At 42.2% G+C, this 23,508-nt stretch overlaps 1 protein-coding gene across 2 annotated transcripts in view; it reads left to right on the top strand.

Moving 5' to 3' along the window:
- Positions 1–2,973: 2,973 nt before the first annotated feature.
- Positions 2,974–23,508, top strand: part of gramd1bb (GRAM domain containing 1Bb) — a gene marked incomplete at its 3' end in the record, with an annotated part of 79,870 nt that continues 59,335 nt past the window's right edge. Inside the window, exons 1-2 of one of the 2 annotated variants that reach the window (XM_083694795.1) lie at positions 2,974–3,275; positions 19,195–19,269. In XM_083694795.1, coding sequence (XP_083550921.1) covers positions 3,013–3,275; positions 19,195–19,269 — 338 coding nt within the window. In that variant the 5' untranslated portion in view covers positions 2,974–3,012. Of the gene's footprint in view, positions 3,276–19,191; positions 19,270–23,508 lie in introns of both variants that reach the window. The other variant, XM_083694794.1, reaches the window with a different exon arrangement.

Here is a 23,508-nt window from a genome sequence, read left to right as displayed (position 1 = left end):
ATGTCTCCTCATTCTTTGCTACCACCACTTGTATAGTCTGGCCCAGCCAACACAGAGCATGTCCAGGGTGACCTGAACGTGTGAAGCTGTAAAGATAAACACTGTCTCTCCATGTTTAATGCATGCTGTTTTCCCACTGCCACACTAAGCCAGTGCCTGTTTTCCCAGTGCCACACTACTATGCTAGTGGGTCGGAGTGTAGGGGTGGGGGGGGGCAGCTATGGAGCACACTCAGACTGGGCTATAATAGAGGCCTATGGACTTCTCCTAGCGTCACCATGATTCCCTTTTACCCCAGGTAACTCCACCTGCCCATGAGCCATGGACACAGTCATCTTGGAATCTGACACCTCTCTGAGAGTGTGTGTGTGTGTGTTTGTGTGTTTGTGTGTGTTTGCATGCATTCATGGGTGCATGCATGTCCTCTAATTTAACAGACATAACAGGCCTGAAGAGTAATGTTTACATTTGCCCAACTGTAGCAAAAACTACTCATAACATGTTTAACATATGGGACATTACTTCAACTCGACGTATACTGCCTACAAACAATTGAATACATTTGACCTGCTGGTGAACTGTCTTCATATTTGATGATCCTTTAATAATTCATTAGACACCAAATTGTATTCAGAAAGCCATACTGTCAAAAAGCCGAAGCAATAAAATAATTATAAAAATATATATTACTCACTGCCAGTACTGTAGTATTTGTATTGATCTGCTTATAGCCCAAGTCAAATATTGATTATCCCTCGGTAAACGTTGTTATCTCCTGAGGGCAGAGGGGCCATGCAATGTTGTGGGGAATCTATCTTTATGACTCTGATAGCATGTTTTGCCCCACATGATTTTTGTTTACTGTGCCTCAAATGCAGTTGCAGAGCGAAAACCTTGGCACCTTTCTTCCTACTTTGTCTTTGTGCTGTCTGTAGGTCATACAAACTACCATTAATCAAGTCAGGTTGTTATTGATTTGATTCTGGATGCATACACTTAAATGTAAGTTTGACCATAGAGAGTTTAAGACAGCTAATACAGTACGATGTTGTTAAAAGTTTGTAAAAAAAAAAATCTGCTGTGATTCACCTGGATTCGCTCTCTTTCAGACCAAACATTCAATGGCATTGCTGTTAAGACGTTGTAACTCTTCAAACTTTCTTTCTCATATTTTTATATCAAGGCATTTACTTTTCTTTACGATTACTATGACAATGTCATTAGGTAACTGCTACTGTACAGTACATCACAGTATAGGATACAGGTACTGAGCAGGACATTTGATAACATTATGGTTGTGTTTACCATTGACTCCTCTGGGAGTCTGCTATGCTTTGACCTACATCTCTGGAGCCTCAGTACCCTCTCTACCCACGCTGTTTTTACAGTCTGTTACTAGAGAGAGGCCCAGCCTCAAGCAGGCTTGTTGACACAACTGTGAGAGTGGGTGGTAGAGGACATGGGGCTAGCCTGGCCTATACACAAACGTGAAAAGGCTTTCCATTGTGCAGCTCAGTCTAACAGCTGGTGGCTGATCAGTTCATCTGAGGATCAATGTCACCTGCAGGTTTTTTCAGTTTAATCCTGACCGTAAGCAAGAATCTTGTCCTGTGCACTTTTCAGTTTCATTTATTCAGTATATTATTTAAAGAGGCCATAACCTTCTGGTTATTAGAAAGCAGATGAATTCAATCCTATTGATACTATTGTACTCTATTGTACTCAGGAAAATAATTCTGTGAAACATTTGACTGACACTTGCTCTTGTGTACATTTGTGTATAGTATATAAGTATATACCGTCTGGTCATGGGATGAGGCATCTCTCAGTGTGGACTGGTGCATGGTGGTGGATTTAGGAAGTTGATACAGAGTAGCGTAGTGTGCTAAATGCATAGAATGCATCCACTATAGGAATGAACATGCCAAATATAAGGACATAGTGTTGTAAGTGAGAAGTGTGAGTAGGTGTGTTGGTGTGCGTGTTTGCTTTGGTGCCATGTGTTACCTGTGTGTGTTAATTTTGTTTTCTGTGTGTGTGTGTATGTGTGCATGTGTGTGTGTGTACGCGTGCATGTGCGTATGCACATCTGTATCTGTCAATGCATGTGTGTGTGTGTGTGTGTGTGTGCCTGATTTACTGTGTCATCACCCTCAGGCATGCCTATACCCAGCACCCCTGTCACCTCCCTCTAACCTGTAGGCAGTGTTGGTGTGGAGAGAGGAGACAGGAGCTTCGGACGACCAGCACTCACAGAAGTATACTGAGGCCTCAACCTACAACACAGGGATAGGACGCTAACCAACTACTGATACTTAGAGGCTTCCTGGCTAGTATTTAGAGTAGCAGCAACAGCCACACCGGCAGCAGGCAGCTGCGCTGTGAGTGTGTAACTGGGCCTGCCAGTCCCGGGGGAGAGCTGAGGAGTACTGTTACACTCCCTGACAGGCCTTATACATGTTTCATCTGCTGCTCTCAGAACAGAAGCCCCCTTTGTTATTTAATCCAACCCTCTTCTCTGGCTCGATCCACTGCTGCAAGTCTACTCCTCATCAAGCAGTGACCAGCAATGGACACAGACAGTATCCTCCCACAGCTGAGGAACAGGACCAAGACCAGGGACAACCCAGGCCAGGGCCAGGATATCTGAAGCGCTCGCCTACTCGCCAATAAGGCCATATTCAAAGACAAAGAGGGAGATTACATTGAAAACCAGAGTTGGGGAAACTAGTAACTAGTAGTGAAGTTAATGAGTGTACACTGAATGACCTCTACCTATCAGCTAGCTACTCAATCAGCCAGCCAGCCTCTCTTCTTCAATACCCACAGCCCTATTAGGATCTCTGAGCAGCGGGTGTGTGTTTAACAATGACTGAGACTCTATGGCCCCCGGCGCTCCAGGTGAGCATCCCCCGAGACAGCCCTGTCTACTCTGATGGCGGGAACGGAGTTTCTGACAGTTGCATCTGGTCAAGCTCCTCCACCCCAACGCTACGACGCAAGCGATTCAAGATGCGGCATATGAGGAATGTGCCGAGTGAGAAGGAGAGGGAGAGGGGGAGGCTGGCCAATGGGCTAGTGGCCACCTGCTCTCACTCGGGGTCCAAGGAGTACCTCCAGCTGCCATCCATCGAGATCACGCCGTCCAGTGATGAGGATGCACCATCCTCCTGGTCCAACTGCTCCACACCCAGTGCCTCACCACGCCGCAAGCGCTTCCTGCTGCGCAAGTGGCTGAGGGTGCGTGAGAAGAAAGAGCACGCCAGCGAGAGCAGGTTGGTATGACCGCCTCCTCCTAAACATCCCAACTGTGGTCCAGCCCTCTCCTCCTTCCTTCTTTCCTCCCTCTACATCTAACTCTACCGTATTCCATGCTGTTTTGAGTCTACTATTACTGTGCGCTAATGTTTTTTGCAGTACTAACACAGATAGATAAGATATAGAGAACAAGGTTTCATCTTGATACTGAAGTCTTTTGTATTGTTTCTTTGTTGAGTGAATATTGATAAACCACATAACTTCTGCAGTTAAAGTATGATGAAGGTTCAGTGCGTTGTCCCACACTAGGACCAAAAGCTGTCAGTTTAGTATTCAGTTCAGCCTTTCAGCTCAACTCTCAGACACACCATGATGCAGTGTGGACAAAGTCATATACACTCACCGGCCACTTTATTAAGTACACCTGTTCAACTGCTTGTTAACGCAAATATCTAATGGTGTGGGGGATATTTTCTTGGCACACTTTGAGCCCCTTAGTACCAATTGAGCATCGTTTAAACGCCACAGCCTACCTGAGTATTGTTGCTGACCATGTCCATCCCTTCATGAACACAGTGTACCCATATTCTGATGGCTACTTCCAGCAGGATAACTTGCCATGTCACAAAGCTCACATCATCTCAAACTGGTTTCTTGAACATGACAATGACTTCACTGTACTCCAATGACCTCCACAGTCACCAGATCTCAATCCAATAGAACACCTTTGGGATGTGGTGGAACGGGAGATTCGCATCATGGATGTGCAGCCGACAAATCTGCAGCAATGATGCTATCATGTCAATATGGACCAAAATCTCTGAGGAATGTTTCCAGCACCTTGTTGAATCTATACCCCAAAGAATTAAGACAGTTCTGAAGGCAAAAGGGGGTCCAACCCGGTACTAGCAAGGTGTACCTAATAAAGTGGCCGGTGAGTGTACAGTGCCCTGTGTAAGTAATAGGAGTAATGATGAAGGTTCAGTGCATTGTCCCACACTAGAATCAAAAGCTGTCAGTTTAGCATTCGATTCAGCCTTTCAGCTCAGTGCCCTGCATAAGTAATGGGACAGTGAAGCATTTTTTTATGAGCTTTTATTTGATGATATTTGTGTACATATTGGTTTCACGAGACAATTGGCCTTTGGAGTCTGCTATTGGACAACATTAGGACCAAAGAGAAGTCAATGAAAGTCAGGGAAGCCATTATGAGGCTGAAATATCAGAAACATAGCCAAAACCTTAAATCTACAAAAATCAACAATTGGAACATCATTAAAGAAAATAAAGCACTGGTGAGCTCAGCAATCTCAAACGGCCTGGACATTTACATTTATGGCATTTAGCAGACGCCTTTATCCAAAGCAACTTACAACAAATACATTTGTTTAAGTAAGTGAATCATCTATCCAAGAAAAAGTAATCTATGGTAGGACCAGGGGCTATTGGCAGTTACAATGCTTATAATGAATTACTTTTTTTTTACAGGAGAGAAACTTGTACAGGAGGGTAGTGGCTATGAAGAGGTATTTAGGAGGGACAGTTAAGATGTAGCCTGAAGAGATGGGTCTCCAGGCTTGCAAGTAGGGAGGTGCTGTTCCCTTTGCCGCCTGGTAGGCAAGCACCAGGGTCTTGAATCTGATGCAAGCTGCTACCGGGAGCCAGTGAAGGGTGCGAAGGAGGGGAGTGACATGGGAGAATTTGGGGAGACGGGCGGCAGCATTCTGGATGAGCTGCAGAGGCCTGATGGTGGAGGCAGGGAGACCGGCCAAGAGTGTGTTGCAGTAGTCAAGGCGAGAGATCACAAGTGTTTGGACCAAAAGTTGTGCTGCTTCTCTGGTGAGGAATGGACGTATCCTTCTGATGTTGTAGAGGAAGAATTTACAGGAGCATGCTGTCGCTGTGATGTTCGCCACACAGGATAAGTGGCTGTCAAGGATCACCCCAAGGTTCTTGGTTGTATGGGAGGAGGTCACAGTAGAGTTCTCTACTGAGATGAAAAAGTCTTGTAGAGGGCAGGCTTTCCCCGGAAGGAAGAGCAGCTCAGTCTTGTTAAGGTTGAGCTTGAGGTGGTGGGCTGACATCCAAGCAGAAATGTCTGCAAGACACGCAGACATATGTCGCCACCTGTAAGTCAGAAGGGGGGAAAGAGAGAAAGAGTTGAGTGTCATCTGCGTAGCAGTGGTAGGAGAAATCATGTGAGGAAATCACAGAGCCAAGAGATTTGGTATAGAGGCAGAACAGTAAGGGCACGAGGACAGAGTCTTGGGGGATCCCAGTGGTGAGGGCTCGTGGAGAGGACAGCGATGCCCAGCCTTAAAGCCGGAGGGTCAAGGAGGTTGTTCAGAAGGAGGTAGTGAGACAGTTGGTTGGAGACAGCACATTCAAAGGTTTTAGATAGGAAAGAGAGAAGGGATACCGATCTGTAGTTATGGACAGCAGAACGGCCAAGAGTTTCTTGAGAAGAGGTTGAGAAGAGGTTTGACTCTGGCTGTCTTGAAGGCCGCTGGGACAGATCCTGTGGATAGAGAGGAATTGATTAAGGTGGTAAGGAACGGAAGGAGGTCTTTGGAGATGGATTGGAGAAAGGGGGAGGGGATAGGATCTAGGGGGCAGGTGGTTGCCCGCTTGGATTTGACTAGTTTTAGAATAACATCAGGGGAGAGGGTCCCACAGATCAGGAACACTTTTCAGTAGGTAGACGTGAATGTGTTAGAGACTACCATCCACAGAAGACCAGCAGAGCCACAGAGGCTACACTGGAGGTGCAAACCACTACTTAGCCACAAAAACAGGATGGCCAGGTTACAGCTTGCTAAAAAGTACCTAAAAGAGCCTGCAGAGTTCTGGAAAAAATGTCTTGTGTACAGATGATAAAAAGACTAACATGTACCAGAGTGATGGCAAGAGTAAAGTGTGGAGAAACAAAGAAACTGCCCAATATCCACAGCATACCCTCCTCTGTGAAAGATGGTGGAGAGGGTGTTATGGATTTGGTGTGTATGGCTTCTACTGGAACTGATGGCAGCAGTAGGATTCATTCTGAAGTGTACAGAAACATCTTGTCAGCCCAAGTACAAGCAAACACCTCCAATCTCATTGGACGATGCTTCGTCTAGGGCTGTGACTGTCTTAGAAGTTTGAGTAATGGTCAGTTGTCATACAAATAATCTTTATAACTGTCATAACCGTTTCACAACTAACTCATGACAGAGCCAGAATAACCTTGTTGTCGACTGCTGTTGCTATTACTGAATAACTAATGAACACATTCAATGTTTATAAGATCTATTTATTAATTCAACAGAAAGCAAGAACATCAGGCATAAAATGAAGTGCACACATATTTAACAAAAGTGCCTGCCATATGAATGCATGGAACAGAAAAATTGCTTTTTAATAAAGTCTGCGCAAATAAAATTACAACAGGCAGCTGCTGCTTGATAAATAGAAAAATTACAAACACAAAAGACACGCTAAGCCTACCGTATTCAGTGCAAATAGACTGTGTGTCCTTTTAAAATAACAGGCTAAAAGAGCAAAATAAACATGTGCTATTTAATAGGCATATTTACGTTGTCCAGCTTTAGGTAAGACTGGACAGGGGTAACAGTGTTCCCCGCTGTACTAAAAACTCTCTGAGGCTGTGCTTATTGCGCAAATACACATGTATTTTCAAAGGAAAAGAGACCCTGGTTGTCCTGCCACCATGCATGTCAGTAGTGCGTAATTTCAGTGACAGCACACACTCTCACTGGTAGAGGGTTAGTGCTTTGCTGGCCCTTTCACTAATTGAGGAGATCGACAAGGTTTCTCTTCTTGGCAGGGGGTGGTGCAGAGTTACCATCTTGAGAGTCATCATCTCTGGGCGCAACAGCCGTGGCAACACGTCCTCATCTTCAGCTGTCAACATCTCTGATAGGAGCGCATCCTTCGTCTCTTCCATTGCCTCTGCACCTTGGGTCGAGGGGGGAGGATTGCACCAAAAGTTCTTGTCAAGATGGTGTGCTATATTTTGCCTACAACACACTGGACATCTTTCTTTTAATTTATTTAGTGAGGTCGGCGTCATTGGGGTCTGGCCTGAGAAGGTCCCACGTAAGCAGTTGTAGCACAGGCTTCACTGACAAAACTGTGACATAACTCTCACCCGAGAGAACATCTGTGAAGTCAGCCATGGGTTTAAGTGCCGCTTGGACTGAATTTAATACCTCTTTGTCCTGCAATGTTGGGATAAGATGTTGGTGTTTTCAGTCAGAGACAAAGACATGTCTGAGGGCGTCGTCTTGCCCCAAAACCCTCTCAATAATTTTTTGTTTCGTCCATCACAGTGTTGCGCAATCCTGCGGAATAAAATATGAAATAAATTAGAGCATGATAAGAATTCTAAACTATTTAAACTCATACAGTAGGCCCATCATATTTTCACAACAAAATTATATGTTATTATTGGCTAATGCATATTTGAATAACAATATGAATATTAATTTAGGATAGGCTATTGTTTAAACAATGAATAGGCTAGAATAGTCTACACTATAAATTAGATAGTTATTATTAAAGCTGATCAAACTTAATATCTCACCAGAATAAGGCTGTGCTTTGAGAGTTGGAGCTCTGTCTGTGCTTTCAGACGGTCTCTCTTTTTTCTCCAGCTTTGCAGGAAAGTGCTCACCAGACTCCTGCCTAGGCCGATGCATGGGTTTTGTGGGTACTCTCACTGGTCACACCGCAATTCAGCCAAGGCCATTTGAGTTGCCTCACTGCAGCCACAATGTTTGCCCTGTTATCCGTGGTGATACAGGACAGTTTTTTTCTCATCCAGAGCCCAGTCCAACAACCCCAACTGCAGGCATTCAGCCAGGTTGTCGGCTGTGTAACTCTCTGGCATGTAGCTGGTTTCCAAAGAGCAGGACATGAACGACCTTCTATGGCCAGAAAGCGAGTTACACTATCTATAGGCTATAGGGTAAATGTATAGGTACCCCCACTTTCACCCCATCCCCACTTAAAAAAACTGCGGTTGGCCTGCAAAGATGACAGTCATTGTGCTTTATTCAGGCCTACCTCCTTCCCTCCTCCACATCTAGTGTGCTAGCGGGAGCAACAAAGGCATATTTCTATTTCTTGAGGGAGAGAGCGTGCGTAACTACCTCTCCCTCAAAATACGACACAGTTTGATAGATAGACGGATTATTGTTAAATAATTGTTAATAAGAATTATATAAGAATTATTTTACATTCATGCTATTAGGTAAAGTATATGTACATGAAAATACAAATCCACATTTTAAAATTCAATGTATTTCAACTGTTAAGACGTCAGGTTTTTTTTCACGGCCATCCTTGTGTAACCGTGTAAACTTTTGATAAATCCGTCCCATCACTTTTGGTGGTCTAAAATAGGGGGACTATGTCTAAAAAGTGATGTGTTTGATTGTGGAAAAAAAGCGTTTGATTTCAACTTTTGGAGTGTAGAGCCAAAATAAGAAAACAGATTTCACTGTCCCAGTATTTACCCAGGACACTGTATCTCCATTTGCAGGTATTTGCCTTCTATGGGTTTCTGAGATGTACAGAGGGTGTGTGGATCCATGCATGAATGCTAGCAGGGTATTTGAAGATGGAAGGGTTTGGAAAGGGGAATGCCTTACCACACCTGGTCTCTTGTTTACGATCTTCTATGAACATAATAACACATAATAACACACTTCCATAACACTGTAATCTAGTATATGAATTAGCCCTCTGTAAATTGAGACATTTGCATCAAGTGTTCTGCTTTATTGCAGAGTTAAAGGTTAGACATGGCAGAGTTGACAGTGATCCATCATCCCTGACCCTGAGTTTCCATTGGAAAAACACACTGACACTTAAGTCAGCACCTTACGCATCTAACCTGCAGCCTGCCCTTTAGAGAACATTACTGTATCATGCAACCTGGGAGTTTTTCCTGGTCAGACTACATGGTCAGGAACAACTCCTGGCCCTACGCATAGACTTTTCACTTGGCATAGCTGGAGAGATGATGGAGGCAGATGGTACACAGGCAGCATGTAATTACTCCATCAATGTTCATGCCATTCCTCTCACAGCTGAAGATCTCTTTTATCCAGAGGCATGTGTGCATAACCCTGTCAGTTCCCTAAGTGTGAAATACTGGACCATTATCCACCTCAGCGCCTAGGGTACAAAAAGGGATTGTTCAGACATGTTTCTGTAGCATGGAATAGACATAAACAACATTTACCTCCTTGTCTATTTGTCTGCATTATGGATGGATGAAAATGGAAAAGACCCCTAACAGTGTGTGTTTTGCATCATTTTAATCATGCCATTAATTATTGATAATACAGACCAGGCCATTTTCCTCATGGATGGAGGGGATACAGCAAACATAGTAGTGTTCCTCCTCAGGGAAGCTACCTCTTTACTGTTCAAAACCATTAATTGATGATAGGGCTATGACAAATAACTATGGAGATAGATTACTGCCAATATTATTGTAAATAACTCACAAATGAGTACAACTCAAAAATGTGTACCATGATCCATAAACAAAAAACACAAAGCTGAAATATAATTTACTATCCACACATGAACACCTCTTGATTTGTAAACCATTATTTTAATACATGGACAATTATTTTTTTAAGATTTGTAAATATATGCTCTTACATTTGCAAACAACAAATGTCACAATGTGCGAATACAATCTAAAGCAGTGACAAACATCTTTCCAACGTTATGAATAAAAGCATTGCTTTGTGTAGGTATGCAATTATTTCAATCCAACACTTTAGCATTAGAACTGTCAAATCTGCATTTGTGGATAACATTTTGTCTGTGGATTTGTTTTCATCTGTTTTCATAATTTTGGCAATAACATTCTGAGTGTTTATAGAGAAATTATCCACAAATGCATTGGCTTTATCTTAGTTGACTATCTCCATTTAACTAGAACATCTTGGCAGAAGCTGTAGGCTGGAAAAGCTGCAAAGCCTCTTTAAAGGAAGCTGATCCACTTTGCCGCCATCTTAGCGATGCCTCTTTGGGCGCTTACAGTATTTTTGTTAAGGAGACCAACGCTGTTTTTCCTAGCAACGCAAACCTAGCAATGAAGACTGTCAGTAACACTAATCTATAACTGCGTGGTAATTGGAAAAGTGTAAAATATAAACAGACATAATAAGCTACTCATTTCCAATACACCATAGGCGACTTGGGTGGGGGCATGCTCGAGGAGCTGGATTCATATGATTATGATGCCATCCTCATAACTAAGTAAATTAACGTCAATCATGGTAATCGTTGATTCATGACAGCCTTGGGTCTTTTCTCACTGATTCAAACTTTCAGGCCTACAGTACAGTTTCCAACTAGGCTATCAGAATCCTCAGCTTAAATGTCATGTGAGTGTATCTGTAGTGTATTGAATAGAATATACAATGATAGATTGATTGAGTATGCCTTTAAGATTGACTTGTTGAGTCGGATGTCATGCACTTGTTTTGGTAAAGAACGCTCTTCTTTCAGTGATCGAGTAAAACGAGCTAAACGTTAACGCTGCCTCCGCGTCTTTATTGTGTTATAAGTTAGTCACAACAAACGCAACATTATCACTTGGGGAAGCTAAATGATAGCCTAGTTAAATCTTTGAGGAAGGCTATCATGTTAATTGTAGGCCTATAACCTAATGTAGGTCTGCGATAGGCTAGTCATGTTTAAACTATCACAAATACAAACTGAAGATTAGAAATGATGCTGAAAACAATGTAGAAGTGCATGAGATGTGGTTACAGTAGACCACATTTTCCTGAAGAACTCCCAGACCCTCTGTCCAAATTATGACCCCCTTTCGTTCTCTCACACTCATTGTAATTAAAACGATTACGCATAAAGCCTTAACTTCGATTGAAGTCTCTGAATATGAAATGTGCCAAATCTAAGCTGTTTTGCTCAGATCTCTGTTGTAATGACACATAACTCATAGAGAACAACTATCACCAATATGTTTTGTTAAAACATGTAACAAATACAATAATGTAATTTAATCTTGTTTTGTGCACACATTTTGCACCCTGGCCATTGTTAACAAATGTGTGGGGGAAGGTGAAGGGGGAATCAAACGTCCAGGCATCTCTGTCATTGCCACCTTCTCATATCCTATATAGGTTACTTTTCTATCCAGTCTCAATCCAATTGAAAGACCCCCTCCAAAAGGGTTATAATGGCTGTGTGTCACGTGTATACAGTGCCTTCGGAAAGTATTCAGACCCCTTCACTTTTTCCACATTTTGTTGTGCTATAGACTTAATTTAAAATGAATTAAAGAAAATAATTTGCCATCAATCCACACACAATACCCCAGAATGACAAAGCGAAAAACTAGTTATTTGAAATTTCAGTAAATGTATTCAAATTGAAATACAGAAATACCTCATGTACATAAGTATTCAGACCCTTTGCTATGACACTCTTAAATACTGAATACTTTCCAAAGGCACTGTACCTGGCAATCTGAACTTTTCAGGTAAACCGACAGTCAAATGAATATGCAAGACAGTGGGTGGCAACGACCTCCTATCCGTGGTCTGTGGAGCCACTGGTGACAGCCACAGAGCAGCTCCAACAGCATTGATGTATCCTGCCAGTTTTTTTTTTTTTTTTGTATTGTTAGAATTTCTAAATTAGAAATAGATTGCCAATGCACCGCCAAGTAATTAGAATGTTGATTTCCCCCAAGCGCAAATCTGTCTCTCCTCACTGATGATAATGCCATCGAAACTCATATCGGAACCATGAAAAAAGCATTGCTCAAAACAAGGCAGAATAATAAGGCGGGAAGGTTTGTTTTATGCAGTCCCAACCTGGAAGTGTCTCACTAATAGGCTACTATTTAGGAGGACATAGGGACAGAAGGGCACGGATACACTTCTCCCAACTTTGGCCATGCCCTACACCAAAATGATGTTCGTCATAAACATATGCCGACTGTAATGCACACACAGTACCCAAAACTGACCCAGCCCGTATTAATTCTCAGAAATTCAAGCCGACCCAAACATAATTTGTATGCATAACAAATTATGCATAAGTATTGGAGCAGAAGGACCAGGAAGAGGATCAGTGTGGATGAACAAACACTGATGCCATTGTGTAAATGTGCATAGCCTGAGGGTACAGTAGTGTCCAATGTTATCAACAAATAACTTGTATCTGGTATGTACACTCACCGGCCACTTTATTAGGTACACCTCTTCAACTGCTCGCTAACGCAAATATCTAATCAGCCAATCACATGGCAGCAACTCAATACATTTAGGCATGTAGACATGGTCAAGACGACCTGCTGAAGTTCAAACCGAGCATCAGAATGGGAAAGAAAGGTGATTTAAGTGACTTTGAATGTGACATGGTTGTTGGTGCTAGACGGGCTGGTCTGAGTATTTCAGAAACTGCTGATCTACTGGGATTTTCATGCACAACCATCTCTAGGGTTTACAGAGAATGCTCAGAAAAAGAGAAAATATCCAGTGAGCGGCAGTTCTCTGGACGAAAATGCCTTGTTGATGCCAAAGGTCAGAGGAGAATGGCCAGACTGGTTCAAGATGATAGAAAGGAAACAGTAACTCAAATAACCACTCATTACAACCAAGGTATGCAGAAGACCATCTCTGAACGCACAACACGACGAACCTTGAAGCAGATGGGCTACAAAAGGGGGTCCAACCCAGTACTAGCAAGATGTACCTAATAAAGTGGCCAGTGAGTGTATATACGCATCTATTCCTTGTCATTATTTCTTCACATTGTTTTGTGCTTATTTGCACTTTTATCAACCATCATTGTTGCTTCTATTTGTGCTCCTGTGGGTTGAGGTATAAAATGTTTGGACTTTTCTTTATTAAAAAAAAGCAATTATTGCGATCAATAACTGATAACGACACCTACAATGACCGCAAAATCAATGTTTAGGATGGCTGTGTAAATAACCAGATCAACGTATCTCTTTGGCTATAGCATGTAGAGAGCTGCGCGTAAAGGATGGCCACATAATGTTCTCCTCTTTCCCCTGTTTTGCGCGGAGAACAGCAGAAATGGGACAGATTCATCCATCATTGCTAAAAATGTATTGTCTCTCCCATTTCCGCTTAGTCAAAGAATAATAGGTCACTTTGTACATGTTATCAAGCATTATTGGCTCTATTATTTGTTCCCAAACATCCTTCACAGCGTCACAGCGTGTTCAGCAGCACTTCACACATCTTCATAACCCATGTCTACTGCAGCAGCAGTATTGAGGTAGACCACCATTGCGATGGTAGTATGAACCTTTTAAACATTGGCCTACTGTACAATCTCAGGCTTTTGCAAAATATCCTTTCGCGTTGACTTTGTTCATAACATAGATTTTTAGTACGGTTTATACTCAGATGTCGACTGTCATTTGACACAGCAAGTCGTAAAGACATTGTATGAATATTCCATTGTTGCCCGACATCAATTTTAGCCATTGTCGTAGTTTGTGAAAAGTATAAACACCGAACGACAGCTAATATGCAACAGGTAAATGCCAAGAGGGATCCTTAGAATGACCCTAAAACCCTAACCATTTACCTAACCTGGCAGGTGTATTGTGCAATATCCTAGGCATGAATTAAACTGATGAGGCTGCTTTTACTTGCTCTATTCCAACCTAAACAATATAAACAATAAATACAATACAAACAATATGATCTAACACCAAATCATAGAGAAAAGTAAGCCAAGGAAAAAAAAAAACAGAGGGGAGAAAAATATAAGGCACAGTGGCAAGGAAAAACTCAATCAGAAGAAGAAACCTTGAGAGGAACCAGACTCCAGTCGGACCCATCCTCCTCTGGCTGATCAGGTGCTGAAGAGTAAACTAATGTGGATTGTGGAATGTGGTGTGGTGCAAGAGTTCAGGGGTCCATAGTGCAGGGGAGCTTTCTGGTGGGACCCGGGTGGGGCGGCAAGGACCAGGATATAGGGTGGAGTAGACTCAGCCTGGACGAATTCAGGTACTGGAGTCTAGTTTTGAGGGGCTCAGAGCCCCTCGGACAGATAAGCACAAAGAGGACAACACAAGATTAGAGGCTGTTGCAAACTGAAAAACTGATACATTAAACAGGAGGAGAAAATCAGCATAAAGCAGGTGGCCTGAGGCCCCCACCACATCTAAAATACAAAGACCCGCTGGCCTATAGTTTTTAAGAGTTTCTCGATCTAGGTTTAGCTTCTTCAATAGAGGCTTAATAACTGCTACCATAAGAGGACTAGGCACACAGTCAGAGGAGAGAGAACGATTAACAATATTTAGCATAGGAGCCCCTAGGACCGGTAAAAGTCCTTTAACTAGCCTAATAGGAATAGGGTCAAGTAAACAACTGGATGGCTTAGAGGACATAATCAGTTTGCTGAACATAGTTGATCAGAAAGGGGATTAATCTAGCTGGCATTTTAACAAAGATTCTTGTTTGTCTATCAAAATTGTAAATTCCCAGCCAACTGAGATGCATTTGTGAATCATTTCCCCATGAACACATGGAATGTCAATGTTCCAAAATTCTGTAAACAAATGAAAACAAATCTACCATTGTAATTTGATCTGCAAATATAGATTCTGCAGTTCTAACTCTATAGTGTTGTTTTGAACTCTATAGTGTTGTACCTACACAAAGCAATGATTTTATTGATAACTTTGGAAAGATGTTTGTCACTACTTTACACTATTTTTATTCACACATCATGACATTTGTTTGCAAATGTACTCACACAATTTTAGCCATATTTACAAATAATTTAGCATTAAAATAATGTTTTCAAGACGTGTATTTCTGCTTTGTTTTTTTGTTTACGGATCATGGTGCACATTTGTGAGTTATACTCTATTATATTTACTTTTTATTTACAATAATATTGGCAGTAATCTATCTCCATAGTTAATAACACACTTAGTTCAGTGTTGTACCATACCACCATTTATCCAGACTTAGTCAACATTTGATGCCTTTTTGCTGGTCTTGCTCTAGCACTCTTCTCCCTCTTTTTATATTGCTATGATGTACAGTATACAGCAGTGTGATGGGGGGTTGATGTACAGTATACAGCAGTGTGATGGGGGGTTGATGTACAGTATACAGCAGTGTGATGGGGGGTTGATGTACAGTATACAGCAGTGTGATGGGGGTTGATGTACAGTATACAGCAGTGTGATGGGGGGTTGATGTACAGTATACAGCAGTGTGATGGGGGGTTGTCTGTACAGTATACAGCAGTGTGATGGGGGGTTGATGTACAGTATACAGCAGTGTGATGGGGGGTTGATGTACAGTATAGAGCAGTGTGATGGGGGGTTGATGTACAGTATACAGCAGTGTGATGGGGGGTTGATGTACAGTATACAGCAGTGTGATGGGGGGTTGATGTACAGTATACAGCAGTGTGATGGGGGGTTGTCTGTACAGTATACAGCAGTGTGATGGGGGGTTGATGTACAGTATACAGCAGTGTGATGGGGGGTTGATGTACAGTATACAGCAGTGTGATGGGGGGTTGATGTACAGTATACAGCAGTGTGATGGGGGGTTGATGTACAGTATACAGCAGTGTGATGGGGGGTTGTCTGTACAAGCAGTAGGTGTTATGCTCTGAGGCAAGGAGACAAATAGTAAGCAGGATATTGGTGCAAAAAGGGATTTCTATTATTTCTGTGGGCAGATGCTCTAAAGAAGATTCTGAAAGTGTTGCATTACATCCCTCCCTTCAGTAAACAAGAAGGCAAAACCTCATGTTGTTTTCAATGCCTACTATAACTCCATTTCAATTGGGTGTCTATCGCAAAACCAAAAAAACAAAGCACATGTAAATCAGTTACAGAGGTATTATTGTCTTATTGTATTTCTCTCTTACTCAAGGCTCATTGTATGTATAAAAATGTGGCTGTGAGTTGAGGATTTGGATGACTGTAGTTTATGCGTGCAAACTACAACTTCAAGGTACGTTTAGTATAAGCTGGCTGTGTCGGTTAATATATAAACATGGCATGGCATTAATAGTTAAACTGGCTTGTGTTTTTGAACCCCTCTGTACGTTCTGAACAAAGTTTATTTGGACTTCACAGAGAACATCAGTCAAGAATGCTGTGAGTACCCTATCCACTGATTAATGTTAGGTTAAGGTTTTACTTGTGGAGAATATTGGGACATGGAAGAGGAATTGGCAGAATTCAAATTTAGCCAACCAATTAAAAAAATAAAATAATGTCTCTTATGCCATTCTCTAATGCAGCATAGTGAGATTAAGTTAATATTCAGACAAACCTTTCCAATCAGAAAATATGAAGATCTCTTTCAGTTCTGAGCAAAGCGTGTGACCTAGTTGAAGTAGATTCAGGTCAGATATTTCCACTCTGACGCAGGAGATGGCTCAGTCAGGAGAATGCCTTGCTGTTGAGTCTTGATCTTTATCGTATCAGAAATCAAAGTGGATCCGTGTGTATAACACTCCTGAACCCATTGCATTTAAGTTGTTCCTCTTTAGATAATTTATGGCTTTTAAAAAGAAAATGAGCAAAATGGTTATCATTCAATCTGTTTACTGTAATTGGGCTATAATGTATGTTGTCAAGTATATGTTATGATGTATATTATGACTTTAAACTGTAAGTCAATGGGTGTAAGTATGTCTTCCCAGACCAAATAGGCAAAGACCACCAATGTGGTCAGTAACAGCACTCTTACAGTGTCTTGAGGTCTTGTCTGCCTTAGTCTCTGGAGAGTTTTGAGATTAGACTGTGAAGTGTGTGTGTGTGTGTGTGTGTGTGTGTGTGTGTGTGTGTGTGTGTGTGTGTGTGTGTGTGTGTGTGTGTGTTTGTGTGTGTGCATCCTCCACCAGGCTTGAGTGGTCCTGTCTAGTATGTATCTAAATATTTCAGAGACAAAACCTTTCAGTGAGATGTTTGAGATCAAATAAAGCAGTTGTAACAATACTTGGGAAATACAAATGCCTCCCAAATTACTAATGGCATTTTTTTAAATGGTTATGTGTCATATAATTTATTAAGGAGATATTCAACAGTAAGTGTCTCTTTGCCTTCAACCATGGTATGTGGTGAATAAGAATTATATTACAGTATAAAGTGGATGAATGCCTTGTTTAAAGGTTTTCGTACTGTACCTCAATTGTAACCCTGCTCACGTCCTTTGTTATGTAAGCTATTACTTGTGAGTCAACCACTTTGTCTACTTATGTAAATGTATATTAGTATATACACTCACCGGCCACTTTATTAGGTACACCTGTTCAACTGCTCGTTAACTCAAATATCTAATCAGCCAATCACATGGCAGCAACTCAATGCATTTAGGCATGTAGACAGGGTCAAGTCGACCTGCTGAAGTTCAAACTGAGCATAGAATGGGGAAGAAAGGTGATTTAAGTGACTTTGAATGTGGCATGGTTGTTGGTGCCAGACGGGCTGGTCTGAGTATTTCAAAAACTGCTGATCACCTGGGATTTTCATGCACAACCATCTCTAGAGTTTACAGAGAATGGTCCGAAAAAGAGAAAATATCCAGTGAGCGGCAGTTCTCTGGGTGAAAATGCCTTGTTGATGCCAGAGGTCAGAGGAGAATGGCCAGACTGGTTCGAGATGATAGAAAGGCAACAGTAACTCAAATAACCACTTGTTACAGCCAAGGTATGCAGACGACCATCTCTGAATGCACAACATGTCGAACCTTGAAGCAGATGGGCTACAGCAGCAGAAGACCCCACCGGGTGCCACTCCTGTCAGCTAAGAACAGGAAACTGAGGCTACAATTCACACGGGCTCACCAAAATTGGACAATAGAAGATTGGAAAAAAGCCTGGTCTGATGAGTCTCGATTTCTGCTGCGACATTTAGACGGTAGGGTCAGAATTTGGCGTAAACAACATGAAAGCATAGATCCATCCTGCCTTGTATCAACAGTTCAGGCTGGTGGTGGTGGTGTAATGGTGTGGGGGATATTTTCTTGGCACACTTTGGGCCCCTTAGTACCAATTGAGCATTGTTTAAATGCCACAGCCTACCTGAGTATTGTTGCTGACCATGTCCATCCCTTTATGACCACAGTGTACCCATCTTTTGATGGGTACTTCCAGCAGGATAACGCGCCATGTCACAAAGCTCAAATCATCTCAAACTGGTTTCTTGAACATGACAATGAGTTCACTGTACTCCAATGACCTCCACAGTCACCAGATCTCAATCTAATAGAGCACCTTTGGGATGTAGTGGAATGGGAGATTCGCATCATGGATGTGCAGCTGCCAAATCTGCAGCAACTGCGTGATGCTATCATGTCAATATGGACCAAAATCTCTGAGGAATGTTTCCAGCACCTTGTTGAATCTATGGCACAAAGAATTAAGGCAGTTATGAAGGCAAAAGGGGGTCCAACCCGGTACTAGCAAGGTGTACCTAATAAAGTGGCCGGTGAGTGTATATATTCCATTTCATGCATTACAATGAGCTCGTCCTCAGATTTCTACCTCCACCAGCCTCCCCTGGACAAACACTCATGACTTTATGGTTATCATATAAAGATGGTATCAAAGTTAATCTATGAAAGTCTGGTCATTCATATCAGACATTTGCCCATGGCAGCCTCCTGTCATCATAACTTTTGGCTCAACTTGGAATTGAAGAGAGTTAGAGAGTGCATTAATTCTTGCATTAATTCAAGAACTCATTAAACTCATTTTAAGACTCAAGATGATACTAAATTAGTCTGGCAGTGAAATTATATGAATGCACCTGAAGGACTGAATTAAACCACATCATGTTTCCACAGGACTTGAGGTTGTGAGAGTGTTTGTTCATCAGAATGACTAACAAGTGTTCTTCTCTGTTGTTCCATGCAGCAGTCAGCAGAGCAGCCAGCAGAGTAGCCATGACGAGGACTCCACTCGCTTCCTGACTCCATTCATCAGAGAGGAGAGGTAAATACAAGTGTATTAAGCCTACAGTGTTTTTGTTTATGTGTGTGTGTTCTGTTTGTTATTATGTTTTAAGTATTTGGTGTAAGCGGTTTCTTCGTTTGTCTGCTTTGATGAAAGAATAGTGAGAGCGCTGGCTGTGTGAATCAGGATGCCCAGGATATTACTGTGTTCAGCTCTGGCTGTGTTTTTTTATAGCTGTAGTTTCACCACTTTCAGCACCAGAGGGCAGTTGGTCCACTCTGCATCTGGACTATAATACTGTTTTGTGCACTTTTCATGATGTTGAAAATTACATCATGAAACAAATGAATAATTTGTTTTCGATGAGGATTGTATGCATTGGTTAAATAATCTATTGTGTGTCCTTGTGACATTGCACTGATTTGGATGCCATAATTCACCTCTGCATGAACAATGTTGAATCCTTTTTCTGGAACTTGGCAACAACAATTAGACATAGTTCATGTTGGTACATACTCTAGAGTATGTTGACACACAAATGAAAAATGTCACTTGAGCTTTTCTTTCATCTGCAAGCTTATAAGCACTGTAAGGTTGTAGCAAGACTGTAACATGAGCCACAGATTATGTGTGGACCTCTCTACAGTACCTCCCCTTAGCTCAGTTTGAGTGGGTGGCTGGCTGCAGCTCTAACTGTATATTAACTCTGTCAGTGTTGAGGATATACTGCGGTGGTCTCAGGGAGCAGCAGTGGCAGACATGGGGAGTAAATCACATATCAGTTGTGCCTGCAGGCCCGCAGTGAGCCTCCGACTTCATCCCTGATATATTCCAGAAGGAGGGAAACTCTATGGTCTATCCTTCACTCACCAGAGAGGAAGTGCTGTTTGAGGATTCCATAGGCATCTGTCATACTTGTCTCTGAATTTCTTTATTTTTGTAATCCAAGTTGATTCATCATTGTTGAGTGTTAATAGTGTTGTGTTGTAACTGAATTGCATGTGAAAAGACTAAAACAGTGAGAATAGAAATACAAAGGAGATATTAATATTCAGTGATGAATACACTTATGCACCTAAGCTGCCCCCCCCCCCCCCCACACACACATACACACACATACACACACTCTCTCTCCCTACCTCCCTTAGGCTTCAATCAGAACAGTCTCTGTCCCCCTCTTTTCTCCTGCTCTATCTCTCCCACTCCATCCCTATACCCCTCTCTATAACCTCTCTCTCTCTCTCTCTCTCTCTCTCTCTCTCTCTCTCTCTATCGCTCTCGCTCTCGCTCTCGCTCTCGCTCTCTTTCTCCTCGGGAATACGCTCCTTACATTTTACCATATGGGAATTATTGTGCATGTTCTTCTTTTTTCCTTGATTGTAATACCTTCTCTGGGGTGGCTACAGGTTGAAGGCTCAATACCCAGCTTTAGAGGGCACGGAATGTCATGTCTCCTCTGCAGGTAACAGCTGCATTTTCTGTCTGGAACCAGTGTCTGTCTGCAGCAGTTTGCTCACAGTGCAGCATAGATGAACTGAGCTGGGACCCCAGGGACACTGTTCAGAGCTATGTAGAGTTGTTATTACTAGCCAGGTTAGCAGTACATTCATTAGGCCACATAGGTTTGTTTTGACGATATGGCATTGGGATGGGAAGGATTTTCTCATTGGGTGTCATAAGTGATTTGTATTTTGAGCATGGTTGTGTTTGATGATTGGCTTGCAGGATTATCCATTATTACACCTCTTCTCACTTGTTGTTGTTGGTGCTTGGTGTGGGATGATGCTATTGGATATCACTGTTCAATATCATTGATGTGTGTATTTGAGACTTTAGTCATGATGAGAGACTGATGTGAGCATTTGAGGAAGACTGTTGTTGGGTGTTGCATTGAATTATACTGATGAAGATGTTTTTGAGGATAGGGTACCCTATGGCTGACATCTCCTTGCTCCTTTCTCTGCCTCACAGGTCTGAGAGTGCAGCGGACAAGATCAGGTAAGTCACCTCCCTATTGAAGGGGTGGGAGGGACCCTGTGGTGTGGGATTATGGTGTGGTGCTGCTGTCACCCCATCACCCCCAGCCCACCCGCTCTGCATGTGACAGATCCATGGCTTTGTCCCTGCCGAGGTGTCTGAATACGCTTTACATTTGGAAAGGCAAGCGCCTGTGAATACAGTTGCAAGCCATGGAATGTCATTGTTTGCTTTTACTGGACAAACAACATCAGTCACAATGCTGGACACAAACACGGCTTTGTGAGTGGACAGTAGGTTGGGAGTTTCCTCTGTTAGTTAGCGACTGTGTTTAGTTAGGACTGAAGATCTGTGTGCAGAGTCATTTTATTCTCTAGAGTTTTGCACTGATACAGTTTAGGAGATACCTGCAAGGCCTCAATGGTACTATTTTGAGACACAAGGCCTGAAGGTGAGTGATGATATTGCAGTGTGAGGTATGAGAGATGCACAACCTGCAGTAAGCCCAGTGTGAAATACCAGTTGAATGTTTTATGCACATAATATAGTTATGTCTTTGTTGCCCTTTCATTGCACATTGTGTAGGCCTATGTCTTTTGGGGGAGAACCTGCTATCCACACAATGGGCAGTGGGTTGTGTTATTTTAGCATGCATGTATGAGTGTGTGGCATGACTGATTGCAGGCTAAGCTGTGTAAAGTAGGTTGTCATTGCTGATTGAGTTGATCAGGGAGGGAGATGGGTCAGTGTTGATATGTTTAAGTATAAAGTTGCTTATAGGGAACTTGTCTCAGTCAGTCTTTCTCCTTATTATTAAGCAAGCTTGAGGTACTGTAGTATATCGGAGGTTACCATGCTCTTTTAGATTTAGTTAGTTTTCATAACTATCTAATGTCAGTAAGTATGCTTTCTTTAGATTATAAACAATACCTACAGTATGACCTTTTTCAGGAACAGATAAGGATATGGTGGATATAATTGGGCATACTGGTTGAGTGTAATGGTATGTGTGTCTGGCGTAACCCAGTCTCCAAATTAATACGTTCTAGGGGATCGTTTCTGCAGACCAAAGAATTATAGTTGCTTATGCTCATGTTTGCTAATGCCTTCCCCAGACAACTTACTCTAACCTTAACCACTCAAATGTAATGCCTGATACTGCCAAACCACCATGCAAGTCGTAACTCTCAGTAACGTATATTGCCATTTAAGTAACTCTCACGCAAAGTGTCTTTAGTTTTTGACGTATCTTACAGCACCACATGTGGTCAACGCTGGTATAGCCAGATAATATGTGCACACATAATATATTCTTTGGTCTGCAGAAGCGATCCCCCTGAACGTATTCCGTTGGAGACTATGTTGGTCTGGCATGAGTTGAGTAGCCAGTCATGCGAGTGGTCTGACAGACGGGCAGAGCCAGATTTGGACCACTAACTCCTGACCACCATCATGTGACCTACAGATGGTCTACTGAACTCCATCCAAATCTGCAGCTATTGTGTCCAGGCATTGTTGTCCTTCGCTTTCAAAACAGCCTATACAATAAGCCACAATAACTGCATTGTCAGTGTAAATGAAGCAGATTGTTGCATTTCTATGGCAGACTTAGGTGTGTACCATCATGTCAAATATGGCAACTCAGCTAAATGTTACAACTCACTTTAAGAGTCTGCCTACTGTATGAAAAACCACTTGTGAGTCAGGTTGGAGAAATGTGAAGGGAATTGATCTGATGTGAAAGTGTTTTGCGTGTTGCAGAAGATTATTCTTCTTTATCTACACCACTCAGATGTCCAACGTAATTCAGGGACCACAGATATTGGTAGACAAATACATTTTAAGCCCTTGCAGCTGCCTGACCAGCTATACAGACCAACATAGGACAGCTACCCATTGCCAGTTAGCTCATTGACTCTGCTATTTTGTCATGGTTAGGGCTAATGATCAAGAGCATCCTTATGCCTTACTGACAACTGGAACTTTAGAATACATTAATTGCCTTGTATAGAATCTTCCTGTGCAGTGGGGTTCTCAGTGTTGTGGCCAACAGGTTATTTCCACACACTACAGTAGGCTATCACTGGTACTGATGTAGCCGAGATGGCATGCAGAACTACAATATGTGTGTGTGAGGAGTGAGTGACTCATTGAGAGACCTGAGAAGTATTACTACAACAGTATTTGCCTTTGAAGCCTCATTTTATGTGTTGTTATGCATGTTTTGCATATAATCTTGTTTTTCATGGTGGATACATGTAAAACATTGTGAATAATATCATTAAATATCATTTACAGTAT

Source organism: Argentina silus (assembly GCF_951799395.1).
Source record: "Argentina silus genome assembly, chromosome: X".
Lineage (NCBI taxonomy): Eukaryota > Metazoa > Chordata > Actinopteri > Argentiniformes > Argentinidae > Argentina > Argentina silus.
This window is presented reverse-complemented; position numbering and strand designations above follow the sequence as displayed.